Genomic DNA, 21,317 nt, shown 5'->3' with positions numbered 1-21,317 from the left:
AAAGCGTTTCAGTCTGTTCTGGAAAGAATGACTTACAAAAAGGCATGATAAGAAGCAGAATTTAACAATAGAATGTCCTCTGTGTAGGCTTATGCTTCTATGTGCATTCTTTTATTTCATCTTCACATAATCTCTTAGAAGGTGTTACCACCCCAACTTTACAACTAAGAAAACTCAGTGTTTTCTTGACATATGTGTATTAGAGAAACTTTGTTCTCTCAATGCACACCCACAGCTCATAATACATACCTCAAATCTGTTAATGGAATTAGGAATTACATTTATAATTGAGTTGAATATAAAAACATTTTGTCCTTTTCTTTTTAATATATTATATGTACTCACCATTACAAAACTATAAACTAAGGAACTGGCATTGAGCAAGACAAGCATTTAAGAGTAGATTAATTCTTAACATACAGTATATTGGCTTAAGCTTCTAATTTTAAGTCTTAACATGACTGATGAAAATATGAATTAACTTGCTTTTGATTCCTACAGTTTACACCTAGCTTTTATGTGTTTAATTGTGAACATAGTAAAGCAGCTGCATCAACACTTTGAGAATGTTGTGTCTCTTAAAGGATAATGTGGTCCTAGGTTTCTCCAGAAAATGGTCCTCTGTATGTATATGCATCTATTTTATGTAGGTTACTGAAAATATATCTGAATTAGGGCAGTTCTCCTTGAAGTCAAAATTACCTCAGGAGATTACTTTAAGTAGGTAAATTCTAGGACAGCTATATGACATAATTAGAAACAAAATGGATTAACTATAATTTTATTAATTATTAAAATAAAAATCTAAACACTTAAAACAATGTTTGCTGTGATATATATATTTCTACTAAGTTCTTCAAAATATTAAGCTCTCTGAATGCAATAATTTTAACCTTTTGGATTAGTTTTTCATTAGTGTCAATTATTTTATCTAGGAGATATATGTAGACCATTTCTGAAAATACCACTAAAGGGACAAGTCATTAAAAATCAATTTGGGGGGAGCAAATGTAGCTCAAGCAGTTGAGCACCCATCTCCTATATGGAAGGCCCAGGTTGGGTTCCTGGTGTCTCCTGAAAAAAAAACAAAAACAAACAACAAGCAAAGCAAACAGAAAACCCAAATCAGGAAGCCAATGTGGCTCAGTTGGTTTAGACTGGTTTCCCATATAAGAGGCCCCAGGTTCAATCCTCAGCCCCCCGTACCAAAAAACAAAAAAAGAAAAAAATTAATTTGGGTACTAAATTTTCTTCAAGCACTTCCTCAATACTAGTTTAAGAAACAAAGTTTATTATTCATTATCCTATAAGAATAAAAATACCAATTAAAGGCAAGAGATGAGAAAAAGAGAGAAGTTGTTTATTTCAGTAACTAGACCTTCTATCATCAATCACAGGATCAAACAGCCAGAATGGTGGGTGAATCTAGGCAGTAACACAGACTTCAAAGATAATCACATTCACATTCTCAATTAAGAGCACAGACAGGACCATTTCCTTTCTTTAACAGAAAACAATCATTTGCACAGTATCATAATAAATAAATATTTCTGTACTGAGACACATGAGAGGCCATTCTGAAACAGTATCTGTGGCCCACAAACATAATCTAATCAGTTGGGAACCATTTTCCTAACTGAAATATCCTTTCTAGGAAAAAAAAAAAAAATCACTGGGCCTTCATTTCAAAGGTTAGTATCTTTAAAAATCAGGGAAAAAAGGTGCAGAGAATATTTTATTTTCTAATTTTATTCTAAGATACAAACAAGACTTCTTAGGATTATGCCAACACTATTCCTTAATATATTTTTGTCTCCAAATTCCTATTATGAAAGTCATAAATATTAGGCTAGAAACTACTAACATTTGATCAAAATTAACAGCACACAAAGAAAACTTTTTAAAAAAAGTATCAAGTATGTGAAATAAGCAATTACTAAGTACAGGGACTTTTGAATTACAAAGCTTATAAAACAACTCTACAGTTATCAAAATCTCAAAGGCCAAAAAAAGACAGTAGGAATTACCGAAAAAAAAGGACATTTGAAGCAGAATACTAGCTTAAATCATATGAAACAACTTGGACAAGATTCTGACACAAAAATTGGAACTGAGATGAAGTTGAAAACATTTAAATTCAGTCCAGTTAAGCCACAGTGCCCCTAAAACCTATTTCCTTTTCTAAATGAAATGAAAGTTATTTCTAAACTTCCAAGTATTTAAATTATCTGAATTTCTTTTATTTGTTCATGTAATATAAAAAGAACATTCTTAGAACTCCCAATGTGCTATACAAGAAAAACACATCTGGGCAGTTATACTATAAGTATTAAGGCATAATACATCAAATTAATTAATGCTCTTTCAAGAATTCTAGAACTTAGGGAGAATTACTTCATTGAAATGAAAACATACTATAAAGAAGGAGAGAGATCAAAGTTTCCACTTTTAGGGAAAATTTCCATTAATTTCTGAAAATCAAGTAAAGAAAATATACAGCATTGCAGACCAAAACATCAGTGTCCTGGTCATTTTAAGTGCCTTAATTCTTGTAAGAAATTTAAGTTAAGGTGTGATTATTCCAGTTATATGCTCCTGAACCATCCTTAAAAAGCAAGTATTCTGAATTTTTTCTAAAAATTCTCTTTTCTAGAGAACAATTAGTATGCACTTAAGGTAATTTGTTGGCAAAGGATGAGAAATGTCAGAATCTGTCCAAGTGTTAACCTAATGACAGGTTTAAAGCTGGATACAAGAAAATAATTTTTAGGTCCCAAATTCACTACCATAATTAACCTTAAATTAACAAAAAAAACATAATTAATAACACCTGTTCACTTTGAATAAGTAACTCTAGCATGATCACGGAATGGTTAAATCTCTGGGGCACACACCCTAGTACCATAGAAGGGCTCCCAGCTATCTTGTTAGCATGCAATGTTTACTTTAACAGATTCTGTAGCATGGCAGTTGCATATGTGGGCCTAGCCTGTCTGCTCTCAATTGCTTTCTGTAGGTACTGGATGCCTCCACAGCGTTCCCAAATTTCTTCAAACTGTCTTGGCAAAATCTCAGCACCACGCTTTCGAGTTAGGCCTGTCTCTTCCAGGTTCAGCTCACACATCTCCATGTCATCCTTACCTACACATGAGAAAGCAGAAAATTACCATATCACTTTTCAGAACCATATCCAATAACTTTACACTTAAACTACTTATCAATTCTCATAAGTTTAAGATGCTCTTAGTTTCTAAGTTTTAAGATTTTATTTCCTCCCAGTCTTAAATCTACTTAATATATAATCTTAAATTTGTCCCCCACCAAGCACACTTTTGAAACCTAACACTACAGTTAAACAAGAAATCAAGGTTGATAAAAATGCTACATTTCCTCAAGCCATTACAAATCAACTGATACAATTAAACACAATGAAAAGGTTCTCAAGACATAGAATAAGTTTCCATGTGCTCTCTGAGGACATAATTAATCCAGGCAATTTCACATTATAAATCAGTTCATTCTCAATTAACTGGAAACATGATTTAACTGCAAAACTCCATGCCCTCGACCCTGAATTTAATGAATTATTACATTTATATTAGAACGTTTATATTCAGAAGGTTTATAATCCTTTCATTTACTTTGTTTTATAATTTTTTTTTTCATGTGAATCATACACACCAGCCACAAGAAGGATGGGTGGCTTGTCAGGATGGAGTTCCATTTGCCGGGCAATCCATGGTCCATCAAAATGGGCATACCACCAGCCTTTTTTCTTATTCTGCGGGTCTTTGTACTGGTCTGCAGGACGTATGAATGGAATGCGGAAGAAGCGCTGCTGTCGGTTCATTTCAATCTCCTGCTGCCTGGCAGGAAGCTGAGCCACTGGGTTCTGCTGAGCTATTATACAGAACAAGCAAAGTTACACCAGCAGCCCAGGGGATAAAGAAAACAGACTTTAATCCTGAAATGCAAGAAAATGTCAAAAAAAGAGGAGGAAGGGGAGGAAGAGAAGGGAAGTTCCTGGCAATAAATTTAAAACAAGACATAAATAAATGAATACACTTGAGAGTGTGATTTCTTAGGATTTTCTTTCCCTGAAGATGTTCCCTGGCATTGCAAATACACACACACTGCAACAACAAATCTCTAGCAAATTCCCACAAATTACTAAATCAGTTAACTTAAAATAAACGTAAACAGCAAGAAAGCAAACCAGGACCATTTACTAGACTTATGTTTTTCCTTCAAATAATTTTTACTAGACTATTCATGATTAAAAAAATGAACAGTAATTTCACAAATATGAAGGATACAAATATTTTGTCAATTTAAACACAATTTCCACATAAAAGCATAAGATGCAAAATTTTTTTCTCTTACCAATTAATTTTGGGATTGAAAACAGCCAAAATAACACAGATATTTCAGTAAATTTAAGGAAACAAACTTAATGGAAAAAATTCGAAACAGTAAGTATGAACTTTCTTCCCTCAAATATATTTACTTACTCTGAAATCAAATTTTTCTTGGAATAAGATCCATTGAAATAGGTATAAAGTATGTATTTGGTTCTCTTCACCAATAGAAAAGAAAAATCCTTGCTTTTTGCCTAACACTGGGCATTGCACTTATGTCAATATTTTTCCAATTTTCAGTACTGAACAGCTGGGTTTTTATCTGCAAAATATCTGCAAATATTTCCCTGAGGCAATGACTTTACATCTTTTAGCAGTATATTTTAATAAGCCTGTTTAATATGCTTTATAACTCACAACTTTGAAAGTGGACCAACCGTTTACTGCAGCTCAATTAAGAAGCTCACTGTGAAAAGCTAAGTGTGCCAATTAAAAATTATATAATATATATGACATGTAAGGCAAGAACAGCCACATGGCTCCTGTAAGAATTTCCAAATATGGAAAGGATGAAAGTACTCTTGTTCTGCTTTTTATATCAAGAGATAGCAAAATCTTTATAGCTGTTGAATTGATTTCTTGCGAACTAGAAAAAGCAAAGAGTGATTTAGCAGAGCTATATATGCCCAAGACAGAATGAAACAGAAGCCCAGTTTTGTTAGTGACTTTAAAAAGTCCCATTACCTTTAGCATATTAGTAGAGATGTTTGTTTATCCTTTTATTCCTGTTCCCTCAAAGCAACTTACAATTAAGTGTTTCTATTACAACTTTTAAATATTACCTACTTTGCTAAGATATAAAAAATATGCTAACTCAAAACTAAGTTCAAAAGGGTAAACAAAACAAAACAAAACAAAAACATCTTTTTTCCATAGTAAGTATGTAATTGGAATTTACGGTCAAGTCAACAGGAAACTTATATGATACTGAGGATCACCCATTAGCCTAATTTTTTCTTCTATGACTTAAAAGTACATAGAAAATAACAGCTTCCAGTAAATTAAATATATTAAGAAGTCAAATAGAAAGTCTTTGATAGCTTTTATTCTAATGTAAGAAGTGAAATTTTGTTGGGGAAACAATTATCTTCCCGGAAAAGTACAAAGACAGAGTTAAAACCTTGAATCTTATCTTCTAAACAGTGTTTCTTTTGCACCCAAATGAGTTGTCTTTCTGAGATAAGTTTTGAATGTAGTACTATAAATTACAAGCACTTAAAAAATCAGGTCGTAGCAGTTAGCAAATGAATACAGCACTATATCCAAATCATTAATGCTCAGCTGACTGTAGAAGAAATTTACTCTACACTTAGGTGACTCAAAGTTTCTAAATTACCAAAGAATTCTAGGAAGCATTCTAGGAAGCTATAAAATAATAGAATAATCTCCTCTTCCCATTAGGGGGTAACATATTAACTCTGTGCACATTAACATACAAAACTCAAATCTCTTTGAAGAGAAATACATACACTATCAGTGTTTGAAAATACAGTATTTGAAACCAGCACCTAAAGTTAGTTTTTATTCTAAAAAGATCAGCTGCTATATTAAGAAAATTTTGCTACAATAAGAAGAATGATGTATACTCACAGTTAAATGCCATTTTTTAAAAAGAAAGTAATTTGACAAAACAATATTAAATTAGATTTTGTTTTGTATATATAAATATTTGGGAGAGTTTTAATGTGATCCAATAAAAGCATCATATCAAATATATTCTAATACAGATGAACCAACACCAATATTCTATAATTCCACTTAAAATTGTAGCAAAATAATGTTTAATAGAAGTTAGTACTTTATAAAGTATTTTTAACCCATCTTCCAGTTAGCTCATGAGTTACCACCCTTTGACTTACGTGAATTGTTCAAAAATGGTGCAAAATCTGTGAACAAATATTTTATGTTGATGAAAAGATAAAAAATGTCAAAACTGTTAAATGAGTACATTCTTCTAATTTATAAAGCCTTCCTATAAATTGTGATGTTACCTAACAAGTAGATTCCCAATCTATAAGCCAAAGAGTCTCAGAATTATCTACAAGTAGGTATTGCTTTCTGACTTTTTTAAAAAAGCTATTTGGCTCATCATATTTTAGGAAATTCTGTTTGATGCACATATGAATAGGATCAAAATCTTATATTTCATTTAGAATTTTGGGACACAGTGATATTCAAAACAAAAACCCAACATGGCTGACTTAATAACTGACATAGTACTTTTAAGAATTACTAGAATTTTCGTATGATTAAAAAAGAGTAACTTCCATGTCAGCAGAAAATGATATTCTTTAGAAGGAAAAAAAGCATTGCTAATTTTTTATACTCAGTATGCTTTAGTTTCTTCAAATGTCTAAATCCTAAACATGCCATTTTTATTTTGGGAATTATACAATAACAAATTATATTTTTGTTAATCATAAGTTTTCATCACTTTAAATTGTCAAAGATAATGAATTCGGCCTTCTAAATATTAGACTAAACAACAGTTTCTTTTAGATATTAGCTCCCTAATAAGTATAGAATTTTATCAACTGATCTTTTAAGCATCTTGGTGCCTTTTACATTTCCTTTAGTTATACTCCTTTGTCAGAACGAATTTTATATGAGAAAAAATAAAGAGAAATAATATAAGGACTTTTCAGAGGAGAAGTTATATTTCATTCTCAATATGACTCATAATCAAATGCTCTGAAAGCTAAATATATGTGGATTATATATAAATATATGTAGATTGTGTCCACATAAAATTCCTAAATTTTTTTATATACCTGGATGGGGCTGTCAGGAAATTTTCCGAATCTTTTATTCTTCCAAAGAGTACACTATGAAAGGAAACAATACATGAACCAGCAAGGGGAGCCATGTATCATTGTTCCTTTTTGGGAGAAGCTAGATGAGTATGGTATCAAAGTTTATTTTAAAAATACAAGACATCTTTGTGTACTTATTCAGAATTTACGTACCAAATATAACAGCATAAATTGCTTTTTGTTTTAAGAAGTGGATCTCAGATGGACAAATTTTTAAATATAACATATCAAAAATCTGCCAGCTAGGTTGTGATTAAACATTACTTTTTAAAGGGAATAACAGCCAATTGCCCTTTTTCACAAAACAATCTATGTTTAGAAACTTGGTACACAGATAATCAATAGGTAAGGGAATAATCCTGTCATCTTCAATTCATAGATACAAAATTTTATTTGGAGAGAGAGTGGTAGTGACAAGAAAATCCATGTTTGGAGGGCCTTCCAACTTACCATTTCTCATTGCCCTTCCATATTGTTATATTCTGAATGACGAGATCCACTGAGCAATCACTAGCATTAAAATCTCTCTTACTAATTACAATGTTTTCCTCACTCAATCTACTCTTTTCAACAACTAAGAAACATTGACATTCCACTATTTAATTCATTCTATTCAAACATAGCTTTTATTTACTTAGATGGTGGTGAGAGAAACAAAAAATACCAGAGAGTTCATTTTCTAAATCAACTTGGGTCATGCCCTGGCTAAACCACACTGTCAAGTGCTAAGAATATACCCCTTAAAAGAAAGAAGGCATTAAATCTGCTATTATCATGGCATTAGCCAGAATTAAGTTAACAAATTTTGCCAGTTTAAAATTAGCAAGTTGAATAAATGAAATTACAATTACAATTTAAAAGACTGAAATGACAACTTACATATCAAGCCATTCTCAGTTAATGTTAAAGCTAGTACATGCTTCTACTAGGGTATGTCTAACCTGCTGCTCTGTTTTCCAATTTCCAATGTATCACTTTGCTTTTTGCATTACAAAGTAACAAAAATCCATTTTTAGATTCCTAGTCAAAAAATCAAATCCTAACCTAGGCAAACCTCTGGTCTGAGTCAATGTCATCTTTTTCACTCTTATATTTTCACATTATTGTAAAATCATATTTGCAGCAAACACTGGAATTAAAATTTTAACAGAGGAAACATGAACTTATTTCTTTCTTCTTCCAGTTTACAACCCTATTCTGGGAGGAATAGGAAGATATTTATGCCTACCTTAAAAAAAAGGATAACAATATTTGGGTATATAGGGAAATACCCTTAAAAACTGATAAGAAAAAATTTTAAAACAAGATCTCTTTTGGAAAATATGAAAATACTCATTTTCATATGTAAAACTCATTTCATATTGTAAATTAAAAGATTCATAATCTTTATATTTTTACATGAAACCTTTATAAATATATTAAGTATGTATGTGTTTATGATAAAGAAATATGTATTTACCTGAGTACTGCACAACCCCTTTATAGACAAGAACATCCTTATCCTTATGTCTAGCTATTTAACAAATAAATTCAACAAATAAATTTCCAAACATATGATTTTAGGGACATATTCAGTAGAAACAAGCTTAAGAAATATAGGCTACCATGGCAGTTAGGGTTCAATGACTCACAATTTCACAGTAAAAGAAAATTTATATTGGACATCTTACTAAATTACATGAATTTATATACATATTCTTTGGAGCATTCAAAAGTACAGATTTGTTTTTACCATAGTCAGTAACAGATTTTGGAGCACGTTGCTCTGTTTCTGTATTTCTCTTCTTGTTCTTAGATTTCCAAGCATGATACACTTTTAGTCGCCTATGAAATTCTTCTCTGCAAGCTGCCAGGAGCTCAATATCTACCAATTACATAGAAAAAGCAAAAAAATAAAATAAAAGTCAACAATGTAATTTAATGATCTAACATAATAATCCTGTGGCATAGACATTTTCACTTTTAAATTACTACTACAAAATCAAAAGTAAGCTAATTGTTGATAAGGATAAACATTTTCTGATAATATTACATTTTATATACACACAGTATTTTCTAATACATTATTACTATCTTATACAATTTGTTCCTCACAAGGACACTGGCCTAAATAGGTCTTTCACGGATGAGGAAATTCAATCAGAGATTAAGTGACTTGTCCAAGGCCACAAGGCCTTGGCAACAGAATAAAAAAATCACTCTACTCAAATACAGCTAGATCTACATGCAAAACATTTTTTTCCCACATTTGTAATTAAAGTAGATACACACTGTGAGGAGGCAAAGAATGTACTGAGGGATTCTGTACAAGTATACAACTCTAGTTCCTAGTAATAGTTTATTGAATTCAAACACTATGATTTAAACAAGAAAAGAACTATGTGGGATCTTCTGGGCACAGTATTTCACTCTTATTGTTCTGTAGGAAAAAAAATAGCTTCAGAAAGAAAGGTTTGCTATTGCATATGTTACTTGGCACTCATGGGTCAAAAATATCAGAAAGGCAGGCAGTTAACTGTTATGAATAACAGTTAGAAGGGCCAGTTATTGATATCCCAAACCCAAATCATAATTTGTCTTTGCTCTTCCTCTCTGACCCAGGCAAGAAGAGATAAACAAAATACATTTAATACGCATGTTTTTCTTTTAGCTTTGTGAATAAACTTATCCTCATTTCAAGAGACTGACTTAAAGCTAATTTATACTACAAAATAAGAACCACTCCCCAACCCAATGTAGGTATCTACTTTATTGCCCATCAGCTATTGAGCCTTCCCATTTTTAATCCTTTTCATACACTTACCACAAGAAGTATTGATGGTATCACGTAGCTCTGCATATTTCCATTTACTAAGGTCGTGTTTCTTGGTACCAGCAGCTGCTTTGGTGGCTTGTACAGCAGGACCTCTGCAATTATTAAATATTTTTGCATATTTAAACTAGAAACACAAATGAAACACTGACTACAGAGGCAAGAAAGTAAGCATAAATTGAGAACTAGAAACAATTACTAGAAAAATGTCTAAATATTTTTGTATCCTTGACAGAAGACTTAAAAATTATGTACTAAAAAATGGCCAGGTGTACACTAAAATTTCCCAGCATGTCATTTAACAGCTATATTGAGGTTTTAAATGAGAACTTTTGATTCTAATATGCTAGTATCATGGACTTCTTCCAGACTTCAGTTTAAATGTCCTTACTCATTATATATATGAACATCTGAAGTTAAAAAATAATTTTGAGGATACTTCTCAAAATCAAAAAAAGAAATCCCCAAAGTGCTCAAAATATTATTAGAAGCACATTAATGATTTGTTTGTGAGCTAACTGGCTGCAAAGCATAACCACCTGAGAAGCCCATTGCCAAGTTTCATCCATACCAACTGGCTAAGAATCTCCTTGGGCATCTGGATATTGACAGGGTCCGAAGGTGAGTGGCTAAACTGTGAATCACTGCATTGGAGTCATTAAAGATAGGTTAAAAGAGCTAGAAAATTCCTGTGACTCTTTGGCTTCACTATTAAAGAACACTTAGAGAAAAGTTCTAAAAGCAGATAAAACTATATCCTCACATTTAGTAACCATACTGTGACAGAAAATTACCAGGAAAGGTTTAAGGTCATGCAGCAGAAAAGGGCACAAATGTTCCCCATTTAGTAGCAACAGGTATGTGGGGAAAGATGAGAAACAACTCTACAGCACTCAACAAATAGTATAAATTCAACTATTTCATAAAAGTGCTGTTTGGGGCTTAAGGTGTTTTTGTAAATATAATTTAAAATCAGTATTCAGCAAATATGGAAATAATTTCTTTTCTGTAATATTGAATGTTACTTTTCAGAAAAGATTACACTTGCACATAGCAGATAAAATAAGCTACAAGTTGATTTTTTGGTCCAAAGTAACAAAGGAAGAATTTAAACATCACATTTCAAGGCATGAAAAAGCTGCAGCACAAATACTAAAAGAACCAAATATTAGGGAACTAAAATATTGCTTTCAGTTATTACACATGAAAATTCTCCTGTATCACCTACTTGTTAGAAAGTATTTCCTCTTAAAAAGGGATGGTTTGGCGGCAGACTTGGCCCAGTGGTTAGGGCGTCCGTCTACCACATGGGAGGTCCGCAGTTCAAACCCTGGGCCTCCTTGACCCATGTGGAGCTGGCCCGTGTGCAGTGCTGATGCGCGCAAGGAGTGCCCTGCCACTCAGGGGTGTCCCTGCATAGGGGAGCCCCACGTGCAAGGAGTGTGCCCTGAAAGGAGAGCCGCCCAGCGCGAAAGAAAGTGCAGCCTGCCCAGGAATGACGCCGCACACACAAGAGCTGACACAAGATGACACAACAAAAAGAAACAGATTCCCATGCCACTGACAATAACAGAAGCAGACAAAGACGACGCAGCAAAAAAGACACAGAGAACAGACAACCGGGGTGGGAGGGTTAGGGGAGAGAAATAAATAGTCTTAAAAAAAAAAAAAGGGGGGGAGGGGGGAAGGTCAATGTATAATATCATAATATGAGCTTATTTATACGTATATTTCCTAATATTTTATATTCTGAAATAAAATAGTAATCCTGACAGTCAAGACAGACATTTAATGAGACTAATGTTACTGAAAAATGCTATTTCAAAATGTATAACCTTCTTCCTGAAGTAAAGAAAACCATTCCTTTTTATTAAGCCTAACAATGAAATAAATAGGGAACTTTTAGAAAGGACTATTTATCCTGTCATTTTTGACTCTTAAAAAACAGCATATTTTACCCTATATATGTAAAAATTGATGATTACTAGTCACATGTGAGACTGGTTAAGGAATAATGTGTGATCATTATTCCTTCCTCCATTTTTATGGTTAAAATCTTAGGTTTATTGCACAATCTATGCTTTTCAAAAGCTGTCAATTTCCCATGCAGTTTTTTGGTCTTAATTGCTTTGCTCAAAAAGGGCTAGCCATATTAGCAATACATATGCTTTCAACATTTATTCACATATTCTTTCTTTTCTGCATCCCTAAACCATCATTCAATTAACTAGCAGAAAATTCTTTTTTTTTTCCTAGCATTTCTGATATAAGAGCAGCTAAAAATTAACTTTGTTTATTTTCTTTGGAAATTATATAATATACAGTTTTATAGATTGTCAGAATATACATTAGATGTGTTTTGATACTTTAAATACTAAAAATACCGAATTCAAATTATTCCTTAAAATAGTTTTAATATCACTAACTTTTTATACATCTTGCCTCAAACAAAACACACTTGCTAGAAAGCATATTCTGCATCCTGTGAAGTATATGAATGCAATGCATTTAAATGTTTCCCCCCCCCCCTCATCCTCACTGATACCTTCCCGGCAAAATTGGAGCACTGGTTTACACCACCTCACTGCCTCTCAGTGGGGAGTATAAAATCAGCTGCTCCTTATGAACCCTGCTGCCCCCACAAGAGGGAAAGCAGAAGGCCAACTCACACTGCTCTGATGCTACAGGGTGAAAGCAGAAGCTTCCCACTTTGCGACACCTTGTTCTGCCATTTATGCTAGGTGGGGGCAGAACCTTGTCTCCACTGGGCCCCACTCACACAGAGAGAATGACGGGTCAAAAGTAGAATGCCAATCAGCCCCTTCCTGTTATCTCATCCCACGTATTGATGCTACGTGGGGGGAAGTCTTAGCTTCCCATGGGGTCCAATGGCACCAGAGGGTGGGTGAAGATTGTTGAATACTCCATCTTGCACCACTTCATTCATTCATTCTTAGTGCTAATGGGGTACAGAAGTTCACCTCCCCAGTGATCACTGCTGACACCAGGAGTGGGGTGGGTGCAAGGCAGGATGCTGACTGGCCCTGACTCACACTGCCTTGTTCATTTTTTTAATTTTTAAACAAATCAATTTTATTGATACATATTAATAAAGCATACAATTCATCCAAAGTATACAATCAATGGTATTTGGTATAATCACATAGTTGTGCAATCATCATTTCAATCACATTTAAATGTTTTTTATTTCCATCTCTGGAGTTATTAAAATAGTAAAAGGTGTTAATTTACTGATTTAAACTAATTATAAAAGTAATTATTTGAACAATACAGTAAGGTAGTAGCAAAATTGACTTAAAATATATATTAATTCAATACTTCTAATTAACTTTGTAACTTTTAAACTGATAATTAAAATATTGATTCATACCATTTAAAAAGGTAATGGACCAGATCCTGCTGGGAAGTTATGTTCTTTGGTGGCTCAAATTTTTCACCTGCATTTTTCAAACCATGCAGTGAGGTGCAGAACTCCTCAGGAGCCACACCCTTCCTCTACCAGGCCTCTCCTTTTCCTTAACTAGGCATAGTGGTTCCCGAAAGGGGGAGGGGAGAAGCACCAAACCCAGGAGAAGTTTCATTTTGACACAGTGAGGGAAGGGTCCCCCTTCTGAGACTGAGTTGATGGGGGCCAGTGATAAGCAGCACAGTACCACCACCAAAGAACTGTCCTATCCAAAATGCCAATGGAACCTGACTTCTGAGAAGCACTGATTCAGAGGAACATCCTTTATGCTGTTTTCTATGTTTGAGTAGGGTGAGGCGAATGACATTTCTCCCACAAAAAAATTTACATGGAAAAAGGAGGCTATTCATCTAACAGGTTCTGGTCCAAATAATTAAAAGTAACTTAAAAACATGATTCTGAAGTGTCCATTTATTCCCCAAATTACACTACACTAACCTATTCAAAAACTCTGACATTTCTTTGGCCATTTGTTCCCTATAGGAAAAATGATAATACATCATGGTTACATAAAAGATACATTATATAAATTACTTAAAAGAGCTAAAAATATAATTAAAATTTTAAAATATTTTCAATAAGATTATTGATTTACTAACTGTTCACAACTATTTTACCCTATAAAAGAGTGCATGACATACTTTTCAACAAGTCAAATGAAAAAATATAGCAAAATTTCTGTTTAAATCCAGTTAAAAGTTATTTGAATATGTCTCCATTTTAGCAGTAAGGAATTATTAGATAAAATCTCATGAGAGCCCTGATTCTGTGGTATTTTTATGTACAGAAAATAAAGGGCATATTGTAAACATATGGAGGAAACCTGGCAGTATAGAGATTAGACACAAGGATTTTTTGCACTGAAGTTGCTTAGTAAATATTAGACAAGGCACAAAAGTAATAAACCAAGCTGATGAATTTTACAGTGTCAGAGTTTAAATAAGTCTGATGTAAGTCAAAGCTCTAAAATTCTAAACCAATGCATGATTTAAAAAGAGACTACAAATCCATCAAGCACTTGATACATTAAAGATCTGAAGCATTCTTCCAAGGATATATATTCCCAAAGGCAAAAAACTTATTTTCCTTTTATTAGCCAAGAGAGTGTGACTTCTCTCATTTAATTCTGTGGAATGGAAGTTTCATCATGCCATCCACACTTCAGTAACTTCATTATTTTATTTTCTGCCCTTTGCTCTCCTTCATAATTAATCAGTTCTCATTCACTTTATTCATCAGACTCTGGTAACCTCAAAAACGTCCAAATAAGTAAAAATCATAAAGACAGGTATATTTGCTTCAGGGCATATCGCAGTTTCCTGGGTACTTCCCACCAGCTGGCACCCTGACTGTAAAGTAGAGGAAGATTTTCCTTGTAATGAACAATGGCTGCCAGTAGGCACTGACCGAGGTTGATCCAAGCAAGCATGCAGTAGGAAAAAACTGTAATCTTTCAAAAAAATGATCAAGACCAACAAAGTAAAATACACAAATATAATCTAATAAAAACTATCTTTTGACCAATAATTTTACCAACCTCTCTTTAAACTAATAGTTTCTAAGTATTTTCTAAACTCCAAACATAGCACAATTTTGATAAATACTTTAACTGTATTATCACCCCACCTCAAGGTTTCTGTCTCAGTGTCCAAGAGTTATTTCTATTTTTATCGTCTTTTTCCTAAAGCTTTCTCCATTTCATTTCCCAGGGCTCTTTATTGTTTAGTCTATTGATCACATACACAGGTCTTTATCTCTCCTAATTCAATATCCCGCCTGACCATATGTTACTGAGCTAGAAGTAATGCATAGAAGCATTACAGCAAACAGTTAATGCAAAGAAGAGGTTCCTGCCTCCTTCTGATTTTACCATATTATATGAAATTGCACACAACTTCTCCTTAGATATTGCTAGCAAGGCTTATTTAACTCAAGGTCATATGGTAATTATAAAGCAATTCTTCAGTGGGAGGCAACAGTGTTGGCTAAGAGATGTTGCCAAAATTTATGGTGGTGTTTAGGTAGTGACAATGCTCTGCTACATTTGCTGAGATAGGATTAGGGATGCCAGAAGTCCTGAACAAGAAAGAAATGTCCCATGCCCAAAGTGGCTTTACCATGTCCACCAGACATACACAGGTAAAAACATGCACATGCATATATGTTTACTTGTAAACAAAATTTTACATGTATACAACATATTTTTGCATGATTTTAATATTCACAGGTTTTTTCTAGGAATGCAACTCCTGTGTAATTGATAGGAAATTGTACTTTGCTTTGTTCATAACTTCATAAGGAATTATTCACAATATCGTAGCATTTGAGTGACTAATACAACATTCCTAGCTATGTAGCTATTTTTTTTTGCTATGTAGCTATTGCATTCACAGAAATTCTATGTATAAGAGCATCTAATTACTTAATCAAGTCTTCTTCTGTAGTTGTGCCCAAACACTTTCATATTAAAATAAATAATATTTTATTATGAATGACTGTCTTTTTATTTCTCCTGTATATATATTGCTTGGAGGAAATTATTTATGTTGGATATATCAATTACAAAACATTTGCTATTGGTATTGGGGTCTGAGAGAATTAAGAACCATCACTATAAAGGTTACATCTGGGGTCCTTACACCTGTTAAAAATCAGATTTTATGTATATTCCAATGTTATGTGGATTGTCTCTGTGAGATTTTCATAACAAAAATATATTAGCACCAAAATTATTATTACATATATGACTTTAAATTATGACATTTTAGATATAGAATGAACTATTAAACATTGAAAATTAAGCTGAGGGCTCTTATTCAAATAGTTGAAATATTTTTTCATTCTTATTGTGCCCCACATCTACTTCAATAAAGATATAAAGTAGAGAATAATAATAAAAAAATTTCAAAATTGTAATTGGTGTTAAAGTTTAAACAAAGCTAGAAAACACAAAGAATGATACCAAATCATGAATAGCTGTGATTGAACACTAAACAGGTGCATTATATATTTTTCCTAACCAAGGGAAAAAAAATGGAAAAATGAGTTATTCATTATATCTATAATTTAAAATTTACTTCAGTGAGGAAACTAATTCCCCTAAAAAGTATCCATAGCCTGTTTAAAAGTCATATGACTAAATTAAGTTTTTTAAAAGGGAAATGACATACGGTGTCATTTTGGGTCTTGCTCCATCATTTCTGTGAAAAGAAGATATTTTAGTTAATACTATAACCAACTCTGAATTATGTAAATATGGAATGTGCAAATTTATGTTTTAATTACTTCACTCATTGGTTAAAAAAAAAACTCCATTATCTTTATTTACACTAAGAATGGAATCATGCAGATTTTTAATATATTTCTAATAGAAGTGATTAGAAAAGAACAAATTAGAAGGATTCAATTCAATTAAATGGTAAACATTATATCCAGTTAGAAAATTCATACATTATGAGGTTTTTTTTAAAAAAGAGAATTTCAAAATTATTTTGTAATTTCAGGTAATCTAAAGTCATCAATGAATGACTTGCTTCATTCATTGCTTCAAGAATCATATATGCAATTTATTGAAACTATACTTTAAAACATATTACATATACGGAAAACAATTCTTACTTAGAAGTTACTGGATGGGACTCCAAGCTGCAAAAATAACCTAAAATTGTTTATTGAAGCAGAATCCACATAATTATATATTTTAAATGTATCGTGGAAACAAATAACAATTTTGTGCTTTGTATCAAGAACAGATTTACTAGAAAGTTCCTCATAAATAGTTATAGAAAGGATTTGGAGCTAACAAAGTAAATAAAATATTTGGAAATGTTTAGTAATATAAAATTCTCAAACATGGGAGAATATGTATATAGTATTATCCATAATATAATGCTAAAGCTTGTTGTGCAAAGTATTAAATAATCACAAGGTTCAAGAGGGTAGGCACTCAGGAAGACCTGAAGGGTCTGGGAAAGCTTGGTGGAAGAGAGTTACAGAAAGGATATAACTAGGACTTCCAGAGGAGGGGAACACCATGCCTAGGACTGTGCCACGGGAGAATACTAACCTTTAAATGTCATAATGGCTGAAATGTCTCCTAATTGCTTAATAGTGACCCCATTATCTGGTTAATTTGGCTTAGCATAAATCAGAGTTAACTGGAAATTTACATGAAGATACTAAATGGTCCACACTTTCTCAGAGACCACCCATCCTTAAAGAGGTGCACCTTTCTGTAGATGCAAGGGAATCTCCATAGGAGCTATAATCCTGTACATATTATATGGAATGTTACTGAGTATTAGCTTAATATTTCACATTTTTAAATATAAAGCTTGGCCATAAGTCCAATTATGACTCCATTAACGAGTCTTTTAGAAACGAATTTCAGCCCTAATAAACCCAGTCTCTGTCAACTCTGTCAACTCCTCAGAGTTTTCAGGGATGGTAGCCTGGCCTCACTGCTAGTCAGTTACACAAGAAGGCTCCCAGCCATTTCTACAAACATGTGGAAGGAAAGGAACAACAGCTAATTTGGGTATGCAATTACAAAAGCTACAGCTGAGTGAAATATATTAATTAGAGTGAAACATTAATAAAGGGCCCAAATATTGGACTCAGACCCAAGAGCTGAATAATACTTATAATGCCTTGTGTTTGTATAGGCCTATTCAATTGATTTATGATATATATTTTCATGTATAATTCAGACCCAGAACTCCCCAATATAAACATTCACAAGCATTAAATAAAGTATGAAAGAAACTTACAATACCCTTTTCCTTTCCTGTTTTCAGCAAAAAATCTAACCACTGCCTTGCAACTTGAACCCATTTTCTTCTTTCACACGAAAATAGCTCCATCTAGTGGTTGTGCTTTAAATATATTTTGTTATAAACATCAGTACTCTGAAATTCTGAAAAGCAGAACGTAACATGCCTCTCAGTATCTACTTACATATTTACATATGAACGGATCCCATAAACTAGCTTGGCTTTGTTTTTACAAGTAAATAGTTTACATAACTGAAGTTTCTGCATTCTAAGTTTTAAAAAATTTATCAATTATATTAAACCTTCCTGCAACTCTTTTTTTTTTGAGGTACTGGGACTGGGGATTGAATCCAGGATCTTGTATATGGGGAAGCCGGCACTCAAACACTGAGCCACATCGGCTCCCCTGAGTCGATTTTAACATTTGTTTGTTTTTTTTGTTTTTAGGACACACTAGCAGCCAAACTGAGTACCTCCCATGTAGGAAACAGGCACTCAACTGCTTGAGCCACATCTGCTCCCATTTCCTGCAACTTTTAATAAGAATCTTCCATACCTTCACACTCCACTACATACAGAATTTAGATATAACTCAAAAACCTGAGATGTAAAACTATTTAAACATGATTAACATTCCTTACTGGAAAGGGAAATCCATTTGTTCTGAAATGTCTGAGGATTGATTTTTCCTCATCTCAAGTGTTAGGATGTATGATATATGAAAATAAATAAGTAAATATTTTAAAATTAAAAAATGAAAATATTTTCCATTAGGAAAATAATACCATCCTTGAATACATTAAACTGTATTATAATGTATTACACTAATCTCTACACCAATATATAAGTTAAAATGTTTTCTGAAAAAAGTACTCATTACCTGAAATTGTTTCATTCATTTGGTTATAAAAATGGACGCAAATATTTAAAAAGTACTTTAACTTAAAATCTGTTAGGACCTACAGAGTATGATTTTCCCATCTTCTCTGTTACATGGTGACAGTTTTAAGCTTTTTGTGAATCCCAGAAAAGATCATGTTCTTATGAACTTTAATCATAAGATTAAAGGTTAATCCATTTCTGTGGGTGTGGGGCCCTACGAATGGGTAGAATTCAGCTGGGGGCTCTTTGTAGTAGTACTTCAGTGAGGCGTGACCCAGGGTGGGTCTTGGCCCTCTTGCTGGAGTCCTATAAAATGGGAGAAACATGCAGACACACAGAGAAAGTGAGCCATCACTTTACTCTGCCATGTAAGGCAGAACTCCAGGATCACCTGAAGCAGCAAGAAAGACAGAGAAAAAGATGCAGTGACAAAGAGAAGCCACAGATGGAGCAGCCGAAAACAGAACTAGCCACAGGCCTGCAGGAGAGGGGAGAGAGGAGAGTGTCGCCATAATTATGCCCTGCCATGTGCTCTGTGGACCACAGCTGAGCTCCAAGAGAAAGCATCTTTAGATGGTATCGCCATGTTCCTGATCGCCCACAGATGCAAGCTGGTGAGACAGCATCTCTTGATGATGCCTTGATTTGGATATTTCCACAGCATTGGATCTGGAAGCTTCTACCCTACTAAATTCCTATTATAAAAGCCAACCCATCTCTGGTATATTGCCTGGCTGCCTGTGGTTAAGACATATGGAAATGAGAAGGAAAGAGGTAAAGAAAGCGAAGCAAAAGGTGCTACTCCCCACCCAGTGACCCCAGTACCTCCGGAGAGTGGGATCGGCCTGAGCCTCATCACTGATGAGCTCGGCCTCACTCTGGGCGATCCTCAGGGCCAGCTCCCGGTCCCTGCGTTCCTGCTCCAGCACGGCTTGCTGCTGGGATTCCTCCTCCCGCTGTCTGGCCAGCTGCTCCTCCACCTCAGCCTGCCGAGGATTAAAAGCCAAGGTCACCAAGGGATCTTCATTTGTTTCTTTGATCATTCCAATTATTATTTAAAATAAAAGGAAATGTAAGTTGTTCCATAAAGATTTTTTGCTGAGGAACAGATGCTGTTTAACCATAAATCTCTTTAGTCTCTACTCTCTTCTACATTATTGCTAGTGCTTCAAACACATCTCATCTTTCCTCTCGCCCAAATTCAAGAAGCTAGAAAGACCACAGCGCCACCATTTTATGACTAAAACATGGGTATCTCAAATACTGCACGAGCATCCTATGTACCACATTAATAAGCCCATCACAGAAACTTAAAAGTGCTGGGGTGTGATTAGGATATATTTGGAAAGCCAAGATAAACAGAAACTTAAATGAATGATCAATTATTGAGATACTGGGGACCTCTGTGTGGAGAGAATATATTAATACTAACCTACTAATACCAATCTCTACAACATTTTAAAACAATATTTTAAAATATAATAATTTCGCTTGGAGTGACTGTTCTCCTGACTTTCCCCTAAGTATAATAACAATACTAATATTTACTGAGCTAGGTAGGTATTGTTCTAAATGCTTTAACATATGTTAACTTGTTTAATGTTCACAATTATTATTTACCCTCATTCTACAAAGAGAAAACCATAGTCCATAGTTACATATTGTGACTTGTACAATGTCACAATTTCTGTCAACACCAGAGCCAGGACTTGGATTCAGTTCCCTAGCTCCAAGTCCCTTCCCATAACTACTTCAGAAACTGGCTTTGGTCTCTAGGATAAGCCAGTGATAGTTTCTCCAGTAAACCAAGACCTTGTTTTTACTTCTTTTGTTTTATAACTTTGTAGATATAATTTTGATAGAAATCCAGTCTAATTATCTAATAAATACATACCTGAATACGTTTTTCATCATCTTCCCTTTTTTTTCTCTCTTCTTCTTCTTGTTTCCTCTTTGCTTCCATCTCAAGTTTCCTAATAAAAATAGACAACTCTTTCAAAATTTTATAGAAAATAAGGAAACCTTCAGAAGATAATTTAACTATTCATAATCAAAGGTTACAGGATGGAACTCAAATTAATCTCCTGGCCATATACATTATCAACTTATTTTGAATAATATAAAATGTAACTT

General features: G+C 33.6%; 1 protein-coding gene across 7 annotated transcripts in view; it reads right to left on the bottom strand.

Annotated features, from left to right (window-relative positions):
- Positions 1 to 1,339: 1,339 nt before the first annotated feature.
- Positions 1,340 to 21,317, bottom strand: part of MYO6 (myosin VI) — a 183,743-nt gene continuing 163,765 nt past the window's right edge. For 2 of the 7 annotated variants that reach the window (XM_058307050.2, XM_058307051.2), the window contains 10 exons: positions 21,079 to 21,157; positions 20,010 to 20,170; positions 17,149 to 17,175; positions 16,701 to 16,730; positions 13,969 to 14,007; positions 10,035 to 10,138; positions 8,964 to 9,095; positions 6,278 to 6,304; positions 3,682 to 3,900; positions 1,340 to 3,141 (listed from right to left, as the gene is read on the bottom strand). In XM_058307050.2, the coding sequence (XP_058163033.1) occupies positions 2,942 to 3,141; positions 3,682 to 3,900; positions 6,278 to 6,304; positions 8,964 to 9,095; positions 10,035 to 10,138; positions 13,969 to 14,007; positions 16,701 to 16,730; positions 17,149 to 17,175; positions 20,010 to 20,170; positions 21,079 to 21,157 (1,018 nt within the window). In that variant the 3' untranslated portion in view covers positions 1,340 to 2,941. The remainder of the gene's footprint in view (positions 3,142 to 3,681; positions 3,901 to 6,277; positions 6,305 to 8,963; positions 9,096 to 10,034; positions 10,139 to 13,968; positions 14,008 to 16,700; positions 16,731 to 17,148; positions 17,176 to 20,009; positions 20,171 to 21,078; positions 21,158 to 21,317) is intronic. The other 5 variants (XM_058307053.2, XM_058307054.2, XM_058307052.2 and 2 more) reach the window with 4 other exon arrangements.

The sequence above is a fragment of the Dasypus novemcinctus genome, chromosome 11 (assembly GCF_030445035.2).
Source record: "Dasypus novemcinctus isolate mDasNov1 chromosome 11, mDasNov1.1.hap2, whole genome shotgun sequence".
Lineage (NCBI taxonomy): Eukaryota > Metazoa > Chordata > Mammalia > Cingulata > Dasypodidae > Dasypus > Dasypus novemcinctus.
This window is presented reverse-complemented; position numbering and strand designations above follow the sequence as displayed.